We start from the raw sequence: 20,327 nt of genomic DNA, 5'->3' as shown, positions 1-20,327 counted from the left end.
CTTTCTTTCTATACAACCATTCTATGCTGATGTGTATGGGCGCGATATTTGAATAGCAATTCCTTGGTTCTTGGCGAGCTGAATAATTGGTTTAAACTCTCCTCCTCCATCTCACATCTTAGAGTTCTAATACTGGAACTGTATAAATTTTCTACCAGATTTTTGAATTATAGAACGATAGTGGTTTTTCCATTTTTGGTCTTGATAGGATAAATCCATGTAAACTTACTATGGTCATCCAATAAGGCAATGTGTTATTGTAAGTCATTGGTAGATTGGATCAAAGCTAACCCCCAAAGATCAATATGGATAAGGTTTAATGGTTTATCAACTCGAGATTCAAAGATCTTAAAGAAAAGTCAATGAGATTTGCCAAACTTACATGCCTTCTAAAGATTGGTACTTTCATTACTCTTGACATTACAAGCATCTGAATTTGACTTAACGTTCTAGGAGAGGAATGGCTAAGTCTTTGATGCCATACATGCTCTGTACAAGACAAAAATACATAATTTGTTCTAAAAGTCAAATTCTATTTGATGTGAGTTGTATGTTCTGAAAATAGTAACTCAGGCCTTGTTCAAGCTTTCCTATAAGGTGTACCTCCTTGGACTTCATTGCCTTAATAAAATAGAACACATCATGAAATTCAAGAACATCATTATCCTCAGTCAATTTGGAAATACTAATTGTTAAAAGAGAGGAAAAGAGAAAGAGGAGACACAAGGTTTACGTGGAAAACCCTAGAACAAGGAGAAAAAACCATGATAGAGAGTTTGTTTTATTAATTTTTCATCATGTGAGAGATACAAGACGATTCTTATTTATAGGCTCCAACAAGCCTAAATACAAAAAAGGAAAGAAAAAATAGGGTAGACTAAATAACTATAATACCCTCGAGACTATAAACAATCAACTAAGTCCCTTATTTCTAACACTCCCCCTCAAGTTGGGGTGTAGATATCAATCAGACCTAACTTGCTAACGCAAGATTTAAAATTTTGCTTGAGTAACCCTTTAGTGAGAACATCTGCAACTTGTTGATTTGATGGAATATGTAGAATACAAATACTGTCATTGTCCAGTTTCTCTTTTATAAAGTGTCTGTCAATCTCCACATGTTTTGTTTTATCATTTTGTACTGGATTATTGGTGATGCTTATAGTAACTTTATTATCACAATAGAGTTTTATAGGTAAGACATCATCTTGAAGAAGATCAGATAGTACTTTCTTCAACCAGATTTCTTCACAAATTCCCAAACTCATAACTCTGTATTCAGCCTCTGCACTACTTCTAGCAACTACACTTTGCTTTTTACTTCTCCAAGTAACCACGTTACTCCACGCAAAAGTATTGTACCCTGAGATAGATTTCTGTCAGTCATCGACCCCAATCAAAGTCGATATAGGCCTCAATGCATTTCCTGTCAGTTTTTTTTAATATTAGACCTTTACCAGGAGTGCTTTTCAAATATCTCATAATTCAATTCTCACAGCTTCCGTATGTTCTTCATAAGGTGCTTGTATAAACTGATTAACACTAACAGCATAGGAAATGTTTGGTCTAGTATGTGATAAGTAAATTAACTTTCCCCTAGATGTTGATACCTTTCTTTATCAACTGGAACTTTATTAACAAAATCTCCCAATTTAGCATTGAATTCTATAGGAGTGTTAGCAGGTCTACATATAGTCATACCTGTTTCCTTTAACAAGTCAAGAGTGTACTTTCGTTGTGAGACAGAGATTCCTTCCCTTGTTCTGGCCACCAAGGAAATACTTTAGATTCCCGAGGTCTTTGATTTCAAACTCGTCTACTATCTTATTTTTCAGTTTGGTGATCTCATCAATATCATCCACATACACGATTTGGATAGCGATTTTTCCAGATACTGACCTTTTTGTTAACAATGTATGGTCAAAGTGTCCCTGAGTGAATCCTTGGGACTTAACAAAGGTAGTAAACCTTTCAAACCAAGCTCTCGGGGACTGTTTCAGACCATACAAGGACTTCCTAAGTTTACACACCTGCCGATCTAACCGAGCTTCAAAGCTTGGAGGAGGGCTCATACACCTATTCTTCTAAATCACCATTTAGAAAGACATTTTTCATATCAAGTGTGAGGAGGCCAATCTTTATTTACTACAACATAGAGAACCTTAATCGTGTTTAACTTTGCTACAGGAGATAGTTTCTGAATAGTTTACCCCATAAGTCCGAGTAAACCTTTTTGCTATAAGTCTGGCCTTGTACCCATCTAAAGTACCATCAGATTCATACTTCAGAGTAAACACCCACTTGCATCCAACTGTTTTATGTCCTTTTGGGAGAGTAACAAGGTCCACGTATTATTCTTTTCAAGAGCTTTCATTTCTTCCATAATGACAGCCTTCTACTCTGGAATCTCTATAGCCACATGTATGTTTTTTTTTTCGTATTGTTGTTGTGTCAAGACTGGTAGTGAAAGCCCCGAACTTAGAAGACAGATTACTGTAAGATAGAAAACTATACATAGGATACTTAGTGCAAGACCTGGTGCCCTTTCTCAAGGCAATTGGCATGTCAAGAGAAGCATAATAATCCCCAGGTTTGTTCGACTTTTCATCTGCTTTCCCACCTATAGTAGGATTCTGATCACACGTTTCAGGTTGAGGTAGAATTTCACTCTCTTTATTTGTTATTTTTCTCCCATAAGAAATTTTCGTTTTTTTAAACAATCAGTAATAAGGGCTGCGATGGAGAGCTAAAATCCTTGATGAACTTCCTATAAAATGAGGCCAAGCCAAGAAAAGCTTGGATGTCTTTCACTGAAGAAGGAATTGGCCACTGCATTACAACTTCAGTTTTCTTTGGACTCACTTTTACTTGACTTTGGCCGATCAGGAAGCCAAGGAATGAGAATGTTGATTTTACTCTTCCCAACCCATTAGGAGTTTAGCAACTCATTATGGAGAAAAATGAACACATGGATGAATGGAAAATGATAGAGATCATGATTTCTATTAAGAATAGGTGTAATCACAATGTCAATATCTTAATCTTGAAACAAATACAAAAGAGAACAAAAGAATAGATGTTTAAGAAAGTAAGAATGTCAAGCTGCCAATCACAGTCTCCTGCTCCTGCTTCCTTTGGCTTTTATAATTGGTTGCTACATGTGAGCTGGTGAAATAGATGGTAGGATTCTCCTTCTAATGAAGATGGCTGAGCTCTCACCCAACAATCTTCAAGAAGAGATGGAGCTTGAGAGGTTGAAAATGATGAATGTTTTTAATGGCTAACAAGAGTGTCGTGGAGAAGGGGAAGAGAGATTTCGTGTGAGATTTGAGCTATTTATAGGCTTCACTTGGTTGTGCTTCAACTCTCTTTCTAATATTTATTTGATACACTTTGCATTTACTTTCATGCTCTGCTACGCCGCATTCTTTGCATCATAGGTTTATTGGTTATGTCGCATCTCTTTTCAAATCAGCTCCTAACTTGCGTTTTGATTAGATATGTCACCGCCCATGCGCCTGTCATTCTCTTGCTACTTATTCTTCTCAACACATGGTTCTGTTTTCAACACAGGGTTAAGTTGGTTTGATCTTCTTGTGCGTTTACTATTGCAGTATCTACCTCCTTTGACATGTTCAGATTCTTTTGTATTTGTTGAAATACGTTGAATTAGTCCTAAGGGCATTTTTGTAATTTATGCTATATTTGCTAAATTAGGGTTTCACCTCATTCTATTTATATCTGAGGTTGGGTCTATTGTATGTATGACATTAAATAATAAGTCCTTTTCTACCATGGTTTTTCTTCCCTGAATTAGAGTTTTCCATGTAAACTCCTTGTGTCATCTTCTTTTCTTCTATTTCAATATGGTATCAGAGCAAGGTGATGAAACCCTAGCCCCGATAGAAGAAACTCAGTCATCAAACTTGATAGGTGAAGGTACGGTAACTAATGAGGTTGTGATTCAAGCAGCAGTTGACCGCTATCTCCGAACCATCATCCCATGTGGCTCAGTCGAACAGATCCAGCCGGCAAGCCGAACAGCAGGTGGTGGGCTTGCTCCAGCCAGCGTGTCGATTAGCTTCCAGACTCAGCTGTTCCAGCCGATCACCATCGAGGAAGGTCATGCTCTCTAGTCGGCGCACGCAAGCGGTTCACAATCGATTGGACCCTCGACTTCGCACGCGACCGTCTCAGCTTCGCACGTCCCCCAGCCGACGCATGCGATCGATTTACAGCCGATCGGTACCTCGACCATCTCAGCTTCACACGTCCTCCAGCCGGTGCACGTGATCGATTTACAGCCGATCGATACCTTGGCATCGCACAGAACTGGATATGCACTAGACGATCGTGGATTTGCTCCAACTGTCGGGTCGGGTCAGATCGGCGCGATTTCTAACTTCGTAGCAGATCGCTGAGCCTTCTGTCCGTTACCCACTATCGCAGTCGTCTGGGAGCAGCGCCGGTCACGGGTTGCCGAACTTTGCTGCCGGTGGACTTTCGGCAGTAGCTTCTTCACAGTACCATGGTGGACAGCTTCTTCCTCATGTGTATCCAGTTCAACCTCAGTTTCAAATGAGTGATTCCATTGAAGAAAATCCCATGGTTTTTAGATAGAAAAATTCCAGATCTGAATCTCATGGGAAACTCCAACAACAATTGGTTAGTCTTCAACAACAGATGGCCGCCCTTGGAGCCAAATTGAATGGCCATGATTCTTCCCCGATGTATTTAGAAAATCCGGTATCAATGTTTCCTACTCTTCCAACTTCTAATTTTTTATCTGGAACTATTGAAAATTCTGCAGGAATGATCATGGGAGAGAAGTTGAATGGGCAAAATTACTTCTCTTGGTCCTAAACAATTAAAATGGTTCTTGAGGGATGCCATAAGTTTGGATATTTGACTGGAGAGATACCACGACTGAATCCTGGGGATCCTCAAGAGCGTGTCTAGAAGGCAAAGGATTCTTTGCTCCGCTCAATGTTAATCAGTAGCATGGAACCATAAATCGGGAAACCTTTGCTCTACTCAGCCACTGCCCGAGATATTTGGGATGCAGTCCGACGGTTATATTCGAGGCGTCAGAACGCATCCCGCCTGTATACTCTACGTAAACAGGTTCACGAATGCAAACAAGGGAGCATGGATGTAACGTCATACTTTAGCAAGATGTCATTGTTATGGAAAGAAATGGATCTATGTCGGGAGATCATCTGGAACTGCCCACAAGATGGAATTCAATACTCCAAGATAGAAAAGATTGAGCGTGTATATGATTTTCTTGTTGGGCTGCACCCCAAATTTGATACAGTTCGTAGTCGAATACTAGGGTATTCAGAGGTTAGATTGGAAGAAAATAGATCGAGTGCAATGAATGGGCCGGGTGTTACCACTGTAGAGTCAGCTGCCTTCGGGGTAAAGTCCGCTGGAGCTGATGATGACAAGCATAATAGTAAAACACCCCCCAGTATGTGAGCATTGCAAAAAACAGTGGCACACAAAGGATCAATGTTGGAAATTGCATGGTCGCCCTCCAAATGGTAAACGTTGACCTCCGAATGACAAGTCGAAATCTGGGCGTGCTCTAGTGGGTGAATTAGTTGAGGAGGTTGTACAACCTCAGACACAGCCTCCAGTGACTAATCCTAGTGATTTAGGTACCATAGGGATCAGAACAGTTGCTCAATCAGGTAACCCTCAATCTTTTAGTTTCCTTGTTGAAGGGAATGAGTTATGGATTCTAGATTCAGGAGCGACCGATCACTTGACTGGCTCATCCGACCGATTTCTCTCATACTATCCAAGCGCTGAAAATGAGAGGATTCGAATTGCGGATGGGTCCTTCGCTCCTGTTGCTAGAAAAGGCAGATTGTCACCATTTCAGGGATTAACTCTGCAAAATGTCTTACATGTGCCCAAAATTTCTTACAACTTATTATCAATAAACAAAATAACAAAATATTTGAACTGTAGAGTTGTCTTCTCACCAGATACTGCTTTGTTTCAGGACTTGAGCTTGGAGAAGACGATTGGCACTGCCCGATATGACAGAGGCCTATATTTCCTTTCTACAGATGCTTCCTCCAGAAGCTTGTTTAGGACTAGTCTTTTATCTTCGTTTACTATGTCCGAAACAAATTATTTATTGTGGCATTTTCATCTTGGACATCCTAGTTTTCAATATGATATTTATTTCCTCATTTATTCCATAATGTGAATGTTTCTTCATTATCTTGTGATATCTGTATACGTGCTAAACGACCTCGCGTGTCGTTTGTTTCTCAGCCCTATAAACCTACCTAGCCTTTTCACCTGGTCCACAGTGATGTTTGAGGTCCCTCAAGCATCTCTACACTGTCTGGTAAACGATGGTTTGTAACTTTCATCGATGACCATACCCGACTTACATGGGTATATCTCCTTGCTGATAAGTCCGAGGTTTTATCTACCTTCAAACAGTTCTATACCACTGTATGAACACAGTTCAACACAAAGATTGCCATTCTTCAAAGTGACAATGGTCGTGAGTTTGTCAACCACACCTTCCAGGAATTCCTAATGTCAAAAGGGATCATCCATCAAAACTCGTGCATATACTCCACAACAAAATGGGGTGGCTGAACAGAAAAATCGCCATCTCATTGAAGTTGCTCGTTCCTTGATAATTTTAGCGTCTCTCCCTTCGTACCTGTGGGGAGATGCGGTTCTTACCGCAGCTCATCTAATTAATAGAATGCCTTCACGAGTTCTAAAGTTTCAAACCCCTCTTGAGTGCTTCATAGAGTTCTATCAGTCTACCCGTCTTATTCCTGAGGTTCCTCTTTGTGTGTTTGGATGTACAGCCTTTGTTCATACTCATGGTCCACACCGGACTAAGTTTGCTCCACGAGCTAAAAAATGTATGTTTGTCGGATATCCCCTTCATCAGCGAGGCTATAAATGCTTTCATCCATCTTCCAGAAAATATTTTGTCACTATGGATGTCACGTTCCTTGAAGATAAACTGTTCTTTCCCATTAGTCATCTTCAGGAGGAGACCACGAATGAAGAGACTAACAGTTCCACGTACTCCGTACCCATTAGCCTGAATCTTGAGCCTAGTCTTAATATTCCTGAACTTGAGCCTAGCCCCAATGTTCCTGGACCTAGTCTACCTAGTCTTGAACTTAATTCTGCTCCTATTGTTCCCAGTCTACCTAGTCTTAAACCTAACTCTGCTCCTGTTGTTCCCGTGTCGGTTCTTCCTATTAGACAAGTGCCCTGGATAACATACCATAGGAAGAATATCATAAAGGAAATTCAGGAAACCTTTGGTGTTCCATCAGAAAGTGTCCAAGCATCGGAACCAGCTCAAGTTTAAGATCCCGTTGTTTCAGAGGAGAGTCTTGAAGAAAATTTTGGGAACATAGAAAATGATGAAATGAGCTCAGAGAAGGTTGAAACTTCAGGAGGTAATGAGGTGTTGAAAGATCCTCAAGAAGATGCAGAATTGTCTCAAAAGTCTGATACTGAAGAGGGACAAACGAAAATTGACAACTGTGATACCACTCTGGATATGCCAATTGCTCTGAGAAAGGGAACCAGGTCATGTACAAAATACCCTTTGCATAGTTTTCTGACCTATAGTAACTTATCTCCTGGTTTTAAGGCTTTTACTACTCAGCTGGATGCTCTAGCAATACCTACCAGTGTACATGCGGCCATGGAAGTTCCCGAGTGGAAAGCAGCAATAATGGAGGAAATGAGAGCTCTTGAGGCAAATAAGACTTGGGAATTAGTAGCTCTCCATAGAGATCACAAAACAGTTGGTTGCAAATGGGTGTTCACAGTGAAGTATAAGTTTGACGGAACACTCGAGAGGTATAAAGCTAGGTTAGTTGCTACAGGGTTCACTCAGACGTATGGAATTGATTATTCAGAAACTTTTTCCCCAGTGGCTAAGTTAAACATGATTCGTGTTCTTCTGTCTGTCGCTGTAAATAAAGATTGGCCCTTACATCAACTAGATGTAAAGAACGCATTCCTAAATGGTGAGTTGGAAGAGGAAGTTTATATGAGTCCACCTCCAGGTTTCGAAGCTAAGTTTGGGAATCATGTTTGCAAACTCAGGAAGTCTTTATATGGGTTGAAGCAGTCCCCTAGGGCATGGTTTGACAAGTTCACCGTGTTTGTTAAGTCCCAAGGGTTTGTTCAGGGGCATTTTGATCATACCTTGTTTACCTAAAAATCACCCTTAGGAAAGATTATTGTGTTGGTAGTGTATGTTGATGACATCATCCTATCAAGAGATGACACGGCAGGAATTGCTAAGCTAAAACAAAGGATGGCAGGTGAATTTGAAATCAAGGATCTTGGTAGTTTAAGGTATTTTCTAGGGATGGAAGTGGCAAAATCAAAAGTAGGAATATCTGTATCTCAGCGGAAGTATACTCTGGACTTGTTAAAGGAAACAGGAATGACTTGATGCAAACTATTGACACTCCTATTGAGGCCAATAGCAAACTGAAAAGTATTTCGGAAGGAGTTCCTGTAAATAAGGAGAGGTATCAACGATTAGTAGGAAAACTGATTTACTTGTCTCATACTAGGCCCGACATCTCCTATGCTGTGAGTGTAGTAAGTCCATTCATGCAGAGTCCATATGAGGAGCACATGGAAGCTGTGACTCGAATTTTGAGATATCTAAAATCCACCCCTGGGAAGGGCTTGGTGTTCAGGAAACATGACACACGGAGCATCGAGGCATATACTGACTCAGATTGGGCCGGATCTGTGACTGATAGAAGGTCAACCTCAGGGTACTGTACCTTTGTATGGGAAAATTTGGTAACATGGCGGAGTAAAAAACAGGGTGTAGTGGCCAGAAGTAGTGCTGAGGCAGAGTATAGAGCTATGAATCTGGGAGTGTGTGAAGAAATTTGGTTGCAGAAAGTTTTATCTGATCTTCACGAGAATAGTCCAGGGCCCATGAAGCTGTATTGTGATAATAAGGCTGCCATCAGTATTGCGAATAATCCCGTGCAACGTGATAAAACCAAACATGTGGAAATTGACAGGCACTTTATTAAAGAAAAGTTGGACCATGGAGCTATTTGTATTCCTTATGTACCTTCAGTCTAACAGATTGCAGATGTTTTTACGAAAGGGTTATCGAGGCAGACGTTTGAAGCTTGTATTAGCAAGTTGGGTCTTGCCGATATCTATGCTCCAACTTTAGAGGGAGTGTTGAAATACGTTGAATTAGCCCTAAAGGGATTTTTGTAATTTATGCTATATTTACTAAATTAGGGTTTCACCTCATTCTATTTATATTTGAGGTTGGGTCTATTGTACGTATGACATTAAATAATAAGTCCTTTTCTACTGTGATTTTTCTTCCCTGAATTAGAGTTTTCCATGTAAACTCCTTGTGTCGTCTTATTTTCTTCTATTTCAATAGTATTAATACATTTATAAAGGTTAGAATTACAATATTTCAGGACAACTAGTTTTGCAAGTGTTAAACGCAAAGGTCATCTTTTTACATGATTTCCTTCTCAAGTTACTGCATTTTCAACTGAATTTCCATGATTATTCAAATAAAAGCCACGGTATTCTACAAGTTATCAGTAGGTGATTTTCTTGATCTCTTTCTTAAACAGCTTCTTGTTACTTATGCACATACCTTGTTGTCCAACACCATGCCTGCCTCTCCTTCCCATTCTTGATTGAATGCTGGAACATTTTGGGCATTTTAAGGGCCTCCTGAAAGAGCTTCGATTCTTCTTGCCAAAGTTTCCATGTATTGCCAAAAAGTATATTTCATGTCTTATTTCTTTTAGAAAGAAAGACTTTCTTAAATAGAAGAAATATCCCCTACAAATAAGGAAAACATAAATACTACAAATATAACAAAATAAATACAATAGAGATATTAACAACCAAGGAAATGATCAACACTCCCCCTCAAACTGGTTTGAAGATATCATTCATTGCCAACTTGCCAATCAAATTGTTTAATTGCCACTTTAGGAGGTCTTTAGTTAACACATTTGCAATTTGTTCTGTTATTGGAAGGTAGAGAATGCATATTACTCCTACATCAATCTTCTCTTTTATGAAGTATTTATCAACTTCAATATGTTTTTTCCTATCAAGAAGGATCAGATTGTGGACGATGGAAATTGTTGTCTTATTATCACCGTAAATGTGCATGGACATTGTTTGAAAGAATTTCAATTCTTTCAATAGTCTTCTTATCCATATACCCTTACAAATACCATAGGCTAATGCCTAAATTTTGGTTCAACACTACTTCTTGCGACCACACTTATATTTTATTTTGTCTAGTAACTAGATTCCCTCCAACAAATGAGCAGTAACGAGAAGTGGATCTTCTATCAGTGATGCTACTTGCCCAATCAGCTTCAGTGTACACTTTAAGATTTAGGTGGTCATACTTTTTAAAAAGTATGACTTTTCCTGGAGTATTTTTTAAATATTTTAGGATCCTATAAGTTGCTTGAAAGTGAGTAGGATCAGGAGCATGCATGAACTGACTTACTATACTTTGGATTTCTGAGGACTTACAAGAGATTCATGGGAGAATTGTATTGGGTCAGGATGCAGGGAAATGCACCGTTTCCAACATAACAAAACCTTGACCACATCTTCGATGTGTCTGTTAGAGTTGTTGCCAATACTTGACTCAATTTGATAGACGTTAGCGTGGATTTTATCGAGGGACTTTTGAAATCGAATGTGGTTGGTAGTCTGAAGTACCATACTTTATTCCCCTAATTCACCCATTTATCACCAAAGGCGTGGTAATGCCTTTATCAAAGAGGTCGTCCAACTTCACAGATTTCAAGATTCCATAGTCTCTTACCATGATCGCATTTTTGTCAGCCATTTTTGGTAGAGCTTTTCTATTCCCAAGGCACATAGCTCCACCAAAGCACGATCTATCACCCTCAAACCAACGACCACATGTAAGTGGTTAATAGGTTTTAAGACCTATTTACAGTGCTTCTACAATGAAAAACCCAAGGGATGGGTTGAATGGTTGTATGGGCAAAATTTTGGTATAACACTACATACCATGTCTCTATTGGTATCACTCCTTTTCACGCCTTCTATGGTCGCTGCCTCCATCGTGATGTTCTACGTGTCTCAAAAGATTGCCAATGCTTCCTTAGATTGGCATTTAGCCTAAGGCAACTCTGCCCTGTTTAGTCTAAAGAGCACTTGATACAACTAGAAATCACATGAAAGTTTTAATCTTAAACATATTAAGATGGAATTTGCTAAGGGTGGTTGGGTGTATTTGAAGTTAAGGTCATGTCGTCAACATCTGATTGCCAAAAGTCGAAACGAAAAACCCTCCCATAAGTACTTTGGCCTTTATTGCATTATGTCTTGAGGTGGGCAATCATCTACATGTTGAAACTACCATCAATGGCTTCAATACACCTCATGTTCCATGTTTACCAATCGAAGAAAATTGTGGCACATCCTAGACAGTCCAACATATGCCCCATATGTTGAATGATGAGGTCAAATGGATTACATAACCTAAAGAGGTCTATGGATATTAGAAGAATCTTGACTAAGATAAGATTGAGGTGTTGGTTGAATGGAGGAATTACCCACTCATGAAGTCACTTGGAATCTTGTGCCATTATACAACAATTTCCTACTTTTTACCTTGAGGATAAGGTGGCATTGTACCTAAGCATAATGTTAGGCCTCCTAGTTCACACGTATGCTAGAAGGGGCAGAAATGTAATTGCAACCTTGGTCAAGTTACTGTGGCTTTGTTTTTTGTGCTTAGTTCTCTTGGTTTATATTTGTTTTTTGCCTTGTCCATTAGATAGAAAGAACTTGTTTACAAGAGTCCCAATCTTCTCGAAAGGTAAGGGTAACTTGTAGGACACTTTTTTGAAAGAAATACATTGAAAGAAAGTAAGCTAACACACAGAACTTTCCAAAAAAGCTCCATCTAAGGCCATCAATCCTTAAAAAAGACATGAGGACGACAGGCAATGGTACATCTCTTCCCACTAATACTTGAGGAGCATTTTCTTCATGTCTATAATGGATAAAAGGTAATCTTTCCTTCTATAAGCGATTCACACGACAAGTCTTCAAAGTCTATAGGTCATCAGAACACATCTGGTGTCATGTTCATGTCAATGTCATATACCTTTTGGACAACACACGCTACAAAAATTAGCATGGACAGGCTAGGACACGCTGGAAGAGTAGTTTACTTGGAAGCCAACCGAATAGGCTTTAATTTTAATTCTACAAAGTAGCCTTTTCAATCCTACCTTCATGCAGATGCTCTTAGGGATCTGTGCACACAATTAATTATGTCCATTACTTTATTAGCATCAACTCTGTTATGCTCTTTCTTGGTTGTGATGCAGCTTACTGAATATTATTATGCGCTACCAAAGTCACCTTCAAGGGAGAAATGAAAGTCCAATTCACAATGCCCTTCAAGGGACAAGTGAAAGTCTAATTGATAATGATGCAAAAAAGGTGAATGAGGATTTACAATATCTAGTGAAGGTAATTAAAACATGTTTAACATGTCTTTTAAACTATTTATAGATTACTAAAAGTACTTTTTATAAGTGCACAAAAGAATTTTTTAAATGGTGTTTCATTACAATTTTAAAGAGATTTTAGAAACTATTTTTATCAGATAAAAAACACTTTAAAAAGATGAAAGAAGTTATAGCATAGTTTTTTAGCAAGTGCTACATTTTAAAACACAAGCACAGGAGACGGATATTAAATCACTAATTGATCCAAAAGCTTAAGCTAGTGGGTAAAGACAAATTTAATTATATATCACTGACAACAAATACTAACGAGGCCTAGTCCACCATTAGATTTTTTTTTTCTTGGGTGGAGAATATTTCGACTTCCTTATCCAGGGGGAACTCTTGCATCTCCTTTTTCTTTGAAATATAATCTTGCATCTTCTTTCTGCAGGACCATGAATCTGATGAGACATTCTTGGTTTCACTCGGAAAGCTCCTAAAAACTATTCACAGGCAATTATCTATATTTTAACTAGAGTCATTTTTATGTATTAAAATTGCTCAAAGTTTGACTGGCATGTTCTCATTTCCAGTCAGGTTGAAGAACCAAATTTCAAGAAGCTTGATGTAAGTCAGATGATGCAATTGGAGAATCAACTTGAAGGCACACTTGACAAAATCAAATCTCAAAGAGTGAGTTTATTTATTTGCACCACATATTCATCTAAGAGGTTTCAACTTAACTAATCACTTCAAATGATTTCAAGTCCTCCACCAGTTACTCGTGTGTTACATAAACAAAATCAGTACATATTTTGCTGTGTTTGTCTTATATGCTGTCCTATACCTCTAGAAACTTTTCTAATTCTCCCTAGTGAGAGACCCTGGCTGCAAGTTATATGGTGGTTCCCCTTGGAAACGTCGGCTATGTTGCTTAGGATCAATTTAAGCAAATGTAACCCTTTCCTTAACTAATCTAACTAAAGGATTGAAGACACTTTTAGTATGTGAAAGCCTATTTTGGGACATGTGAAATATGAAGATTCGTTAGGCATGTACAAATTTCAGAAGTAATTTAAATAGACTTCCATGATCAGAAGCACTATTATAGCATTGTTATCTTCTTTCAGAATAAGTTTTTTGGTGATACTTAAAAAATTATACTGAAATAAGAACGACTTGATCTTTTATTAGAAAGACTGTCAACACTTTACAACATGAGCAATTGCAAGCTTAGAATAAAAGTACAAACATTGCAAGAAAAATCCCCTTAATTTACAAATATAGCTTGAAGTTGAGCAGCATAAAAATCTATTAGAAAAAGAGGATGACATGCTAATGAAGGCTTCGGATTCTGTCCGTGCTTAAAACAATTTAATCTTCTCTATATTACAATATCTCTAGAGTCAATAATTTTATATGAAAAACCACTAAACTCATTCAATTGCTGCAGTTACTCTTCAGATTTCTGTTGAATTTTATTTTGTGGAGGTACTCAAATTGGATCTGTTTCTAAGTTTTATCATAAACCTTATTGGTTAAGGTAAATCAATAGTTCAAACCACACTCACAAGTAGGTCATTTTCCATTTTGTAGGAACTTTTGTAACATAAACAATGTTATCTCCAAGTATAACCCCTCTGGAATGTTGTGGAACCTATGTGTGCCTAGTTTATGAGAAAATGAGAACCCGCATAGGGAAGCAATAATAATATATGTAAATCAATTTAAGAAAACTGTTTATGTTAAGTTGTTCACTGCTGAAACTGGAAGATACTGTCAGCTACGATGGTAAAAAAAACACAATAAATTAACTGATAAGTGATTTGGTATTTCTGAAAATATGAAGGGTCAAGCAAGCTAAGCATGGGTGAGATAACAGTTTTAGCGAGTGACTTGGTATGTCCAAAACTTCAGCCCAATGGCGGTTATTAGTACTAGGTAACCAAAAAGAGATATTCGCCCTGTTTCAATGGACCTTATCTCATAACTAAAAGAGTGAGACAAATGGCCCACCAAGTAGAGTTGCTGCTCACGAGCACCATTCATCCAGTATTCCATTTTCCTCCGTTGAGGCTGGCTAAGGGATCTAATTTTAAGCCTAGCTTGTAACTAGGTCGTTCGCATTATGCAGAGATGTGTTTATATCTTTATGCTGTCCTGAAACTATCACCAGCATTTAGTACTACCCCAAGGAAACTAGCATTTGATACTACCCCAAGGAAACTATCACCAGCATTTGATACTACCCCAAGGGAGCTGTTTGACTCGAATAAGTTATTAGGATAATTTGGTGGGTACGATTGAGCCTCTTGTGAAGGATTTATATTCTGCCATTTGGATGAAGAATTTTCCTAAGGAAATCAAAATTTTCTTATGGGAGCTTAGTCTTGGTGTTGTTAATACTCTTGACCGTCTTCAATGTCATATGCCCTACATTTCTATCTCTTCATCCTTGTGTCTTATGTGTCAAAGCAATTCAGAATCTCCTGCCCATCTATTTATACATTGTTCTTTTGCTTCTCGTTTCGAGCATAGTATTTTGGATGCTTTTGGTTGGTCAATGGCTTGTTAGTAAGTTCGACATTCTTGCATCTCTTTTGGTGGCACATCCTTTTCACAGGTCAAAGAAGGCGATTCGGTTGTCCATCATTCGAGTTTTCTTTTGGACATTATGGGGCAAGTGCAATAAACGTCTGTTTAGATACTCTATTTCAGTTTTTTATAGTTTTTTGGGCTTGGTTTTCTACAGCTTTATTGGTGCAAAAATAGACACCCTTTTAAACACTTGAGTCTTTCTTACTTATTCACAAAGTTTTGTTTCTGTTTTAAGTTAGGTAAGTTTGGCTATGGTTCACTTGTTATTGAATCCAAAACAATACCTCAAACTGCCAAATCTTGCACACTACCTTCTTGTCAGAGTCCTGAAAGATGCTCGTGTACACTTGTATTGACAAAAACCACAAAATTAAGGCAAGCCAGAATTATTCCCAAGTTTGGAGAAGTTTTCTCTTCTCTACCTATCAGATGCATGCTCTTGCTTTCCTCTTCATATAGGGAATCAAAAAGGCAAAGAGATTTAGCTTGGAATGTTGTACATTGACCATCCTATAATCCTCCACAAATTAGTGTGCATAAAGAAATAAAAAAGGAAAAGAAGGATAAAACTCGAGGACAAATTAAAGAATGATGCAAAAGAAAATATTTTCTTTTGTCCGTCTTTTGCCAAATCACAACATTGGTATACGGTGGTGGTTGTAAATGAGGAAGGGATGAGAACTAGAAACCACCTACAACTTTGTACAGAAGATGTGTATCCAAGGACTTCCTCAAATATATTTAAACAGCCTGTCAACTTGGAAAGGAGAACTAACTGCTTGATTCTCAAGTTTTAAATTGACTCACTCTAAAGGCTGCGACTTTCTGGAATGTGTGGACTCCAAGGGAATTCCAGCCATAGGCTCACATATAAACATTCTACAACTAACTACTTGTTCCTCAGGTGTGATTAAATTGACTTACAATTCAATAGCAATTAAAGACTTTTCCATTATAATCACAATTGCTATAAGAAATCGAAATTAGTTGGCATATGCTGTGTTATCTGATTGCTAAGAATTTTTTTAAAGCTAATTTCAAGAAGTATATGTATGTCTAATTAAAGATAGAAACCTTACATGAATTAAAAATGTGTAGAGTGATTCCAACGAACTGCTTACTTCTGAGCACTTCTTCGGGGGGGTCAACAAGATTTTGTATGAGAATATGCTTCTGCTTTTAGCACATTGCTCTGATTCTAGATGAACAGGAAACAAAATCTTGAAACTAGATACCAGTGAGGAATTTAAACGTTACAATGAATATTCTTTTTACTTGCAGATTGAAGCAATGCTAGAAAGTGACGGTTGGACATACAATATGGATATGGCTATGGGCGTGCTCAACAGCCCACCATTTAATTAGTGAAATACCACAAACAACACTATGGTTGTTGTTGTCCCAAATAAAATAAATAGAAGCTGCAGAACTGTATGAATTCCTAACATCCTGCTAACCTGCATAAGCAAATATGCTTAATACATTGAAGAAGTTGAAGAAATTGACACAAAAGAATGAGAGATTATCTCTATGAAAGAAAGAAACTTTTATTAAAAATGTACAAAGATGGACACTTTTGAAAGAATACTTTTTCACTCTCTCAAGACACACTTACTCACTTTTCACTCTAAGTTTCTCTCTAAGTCTCTCGCTTTTCTTTTCCTCTCTTTGCTTGCTTAGTTGATTTACAAATGAGACACACTCACTCATTTGTATAGATGTGAGATCCTTGGAATCGTAGATATTTCTGTGAGATCCTTGGAATCGTAGATATTTCTTAGATTATCCCTTAGGAAGGAATTCTTGAACCTAAAGAAAACCTAGGATATTTCTAGATATTTTCTTTTGAGATATTTATTTTACATACTCCAATGTAATTCTAAAAAAATCTAATCTTCATATTTCTGTAACATGGTAGATAATTCAAGAACCTTCTAGAATAATTGCTATGTTCTTCTACCTCAAGATAATATGTAACATCTGAGTATGACAATTGTAGCATAATTCAGGTTCTATGCTAAAGTGAAACCATGCAGCAAACACTTATTTGATGCTTTTTCTGAGCCTTGTTATTCCAAATTGAGAAAATTTTAGAGAGAAACGTTTTGGTACCTAAGTTTTGAGTACGGTACATTCATTTTTAGGTTTCAAAATGTTAATTTCCATTTGGTCTTTAGTCCCACTTTTTTCCTTAAGTTTTCACTCATGCTCACTTTGGGTCTTAGCGTTAACGTCCAGTTAAATTAATCGTAAAGAATTATGATGTAATTTTTTTAAAAAAATAATTTTTAAAATGGATGGAGAACTAATGGTACTCAGTAGGGATAATATTTTACTTTTGGATTTTATGCTAAGGTAAAGGTGTGAACATGGGGAGGTATGATGGGGCTCATGGCAGAGTTTTATTTTGCAGTTGCCTGCCAAGTTCTTGTGTTTCCATTTGTCTGACTTGGTGTTTAGTTTAGAGTGACCCTGGGAGTTTCTAACATCCATCATACTCTACAGATGATGGGTAAAGTAAAATTATGTTATCTACTCATTAGTTTGTTATATATATATATATAAAATATGTTTTCATGTAGTAAAAAAAAAAAAATAATGGAAACGAATTTAGTTATCATTAATAGAGAATTAGAGTGAGCATTAGGAGACTTGGACCAAATGGGTACTTGAGTAAAAGTAATAGAAAATTAAAGTGAACATTAGGAAACTTGAACTAAATGGTACTTGAGTAAAAAGAAGACCCAACTGAAACTATACTCAAAATTCAAAACCCAAGGATAAAAAAGAATATTTTGCCCCGTATTTATTTTATTCATGTAATTTTCTCAATTTAAGGTGTCAGCTGATGGGTTTTATAAATGAAATAAGTAGCATTGATTGTAGTTTCCTGAAAAGAGCACAAAAAACCCATTTGAAAACCTTCTCCGCTGATATGGTCACAGGTCAGGGCTTGTTTGGATTTGGACATGACAATTGGAAGCGACCCTTAATCGGAGAATTCCTCTTTCTTGGTAGTGTGTAAATATATACCCACACACACATAATATATATTTAATAAATAAATAAATTATTAAAAAATGTGATTTCTTACTACCGAATTACTATGGTATGGGAAATTTAATTGATATATAGACAGGTAAAGAAAATATTCATATCCTATTAAATTACTTCTAAAAAAGTATTTTTGGAATTTGGCTACAATAATTTATGGATTATATTATTTGACCTTCAACTTTAACAACCCATGTATGCAACCTTTTTAAATTTTAATAATTTTTATATTTTGTTTCTTTTTTATCATCCTCTTATAAAATAAGAGTATATTATAATCAAAGTAAGATCAATCATTTTCGAATCAGGCAACACATAACACGGCAGAAAATCAAAGAAAGGGTAAAATAAAACAGTAATATTTTGTACTTGATTTCTGTCTTCCTTTCCGTACCTTCTTCCTCCTCCTCCTCCAGCGATACACAAAGAAACCACGAAACTGAATTCAGCAAAAGAAATCCACAAAACTCGAGGATAATGATCATAAAAGAAACAGAAAAAAAAAAAACAAATGAAATTAGATTATTTTTAAAAGAAAAAAACAATGAGATCTGTAGGGTAATCGAGAAATAAAGTGTGTATAATTAAAGGAGTGGAGAAAGAAAAGATGAATGAATGATAATACATAACCTGGGTGAAAGGAGATCCTCCAACGCATGCAGAAGGAGCAGAAATGAAGGGATGATAATGGTGTATTTGTTGAAGAAGAAAAAGAAGAAGAAGAAGAAATAAAGAAAGAAGAATTTATAATATATAATAACAACAAAAAGCACCGAAACCCTGCAACAATGCCAAGCGGGGGACAAAAACCGCAAATATCTCCCTTTCTGTTGCTTATTCTCGTTCTCATACTCACACACACACACTAAATACTTATCTTTTATTTTAGATATTTCTATATATATATATATATATGACAGTGCACAGCTTTTATATACTTTGGAAATTAATTATAATTTTAGGTTGCCACGGAAATACTTCATTCCTATTATGAAGGCGGATAAATATTTGTAAGAACAGGGTGCAAATAGGGTTATTTAATGGGAAATTGTTTTAAATTGAAAAACTCCTTAAGATATTTTTAAATATATAATCTATTCATTATTAATGTTTATCCGTATTTGATGGACAATGACATTTTGTTATAATCTATGAAGCACAGACACAGATACAGCTACACAATACGGTGATTCGTCAATTTCTAAAAAACTAAGATACAGATACGTCTAAAGATGCGTCATTTTTTTTTATATATTTTTAATATATATATTCTAAAAAACAAAGATACTGATACGATACATTTTTTCTTTAAAAAAATCTAGGATATAGATAAGTTTAGCATACAAGTTAATAACAATAGCACAAAATAGAATACAAACACTGAAATACAATATAAAAAAAGCAACATCTAAGATGTTAAAGTACAATAGTTAATAAAATGCAATAGAAAAATTACTCATATTGCAAAGAAAAATAAGAATAATATTAGAGAGAGAAGTATGAAGATAAACGAAGAACTTATTGTTGAAGATATCCAAATGATTTATATTTTGGTGGACTTTGTGGGGACTCAAATGTGAAGATGAAGATTAGATGATTCTATTTTAGTATCAATTTCTTTCTTTCTATTTTAAAATTGGGGTGGTCTAAGATCACATATTCGACTCAAATACATTTAGTGAATTGTAAAATAGGATTTATTGAAAAAAAATATAAGCACAAAATGAAGTGGTGAAGATTCTTTATTTATAAACCATCTTATACATATTTAATATAGATTAAAACTTTTTCATAAAATTAAACAATATTAATTTCATTCTATTCTAACCTTTTAGACACTAAAAATAGGGTTGTTTTTAAATATGAAAAAATAATCAAAATATTTAAATATATAATAAAATTTTATTGTCTATTTAAAATAATAGAGCCTATCGCAGGAAATCTTATCAAAAGGGAAGGGACATGGGGTTTAAATAGAATAGAGATTGGATTTTAATATAGCAATCGGACTTTATCAATTTTGGGGGAAAAAAATAGAAATGATTTTTTAAAAAACTGTACAAAAGAAGCAGCGGTGGTAACATTCGAAAACCACTCGCGGAACTGCACAAATCCCACGTACTGGCGCCCGGGAGA

The 20,327-nt window shown here is 36.6% G+C and overlaps 1 protein-coding gene across 1 annotated transcript in view; it reads left to right on the top strand.

Moving 5' to 3' along the window:
* The window catches only part of LOC120092871 (MADS-box transcription factor 23-like), a 36,034-nt gene extending 19,266 nt beyond the window's left edge, over positions 1-16,768 (top strand). Inside the window, exons 2-5 of the mRNA XM_090308503.1 lie at positions 12,417-12,561; positions 12,991-13,052; positions 13,133-13,232; positions 16,419-16,768. Coding sequence (XP_090164629.1) covers positions 12,417-12,561; positions 12,991-13,052; positions 13,133-13,232; positions 16,419-16,502 — 391 coding nt within the window. The 3' untranslated portion in view covers positions 16,503-16,768. The remainder of the gene's footprint in view (positions 1-12,416; positions 12,562-12,990; positions 13,053-13,132; positions 13,233-16,418) is intronic.
* Positions 16,769-20,327: the final 3,559 nt, after the last annotated feature.

The sequence above is a fragment of the Benincasa hispida genome, chromosome 12 (assembly GCF_027475165.1).
Source record: "Benincasa hispida cultivar pf3 chromosome 12, pf3_genome.v1.1, whole genome shotgun sequence".
Lineage (NCBI taxonomy): Eukaryota > Viridiplantae > Streptophyta > Magnoliopsida > Cucurbitales > Cucurbitaceae > Benincasa > Benincasa hispida.
The sequence above is the reverse complement of the archived record's forward strand: the minus strand, read 5'-3'. Positions and strand labels throughout refer to the sequence as shown.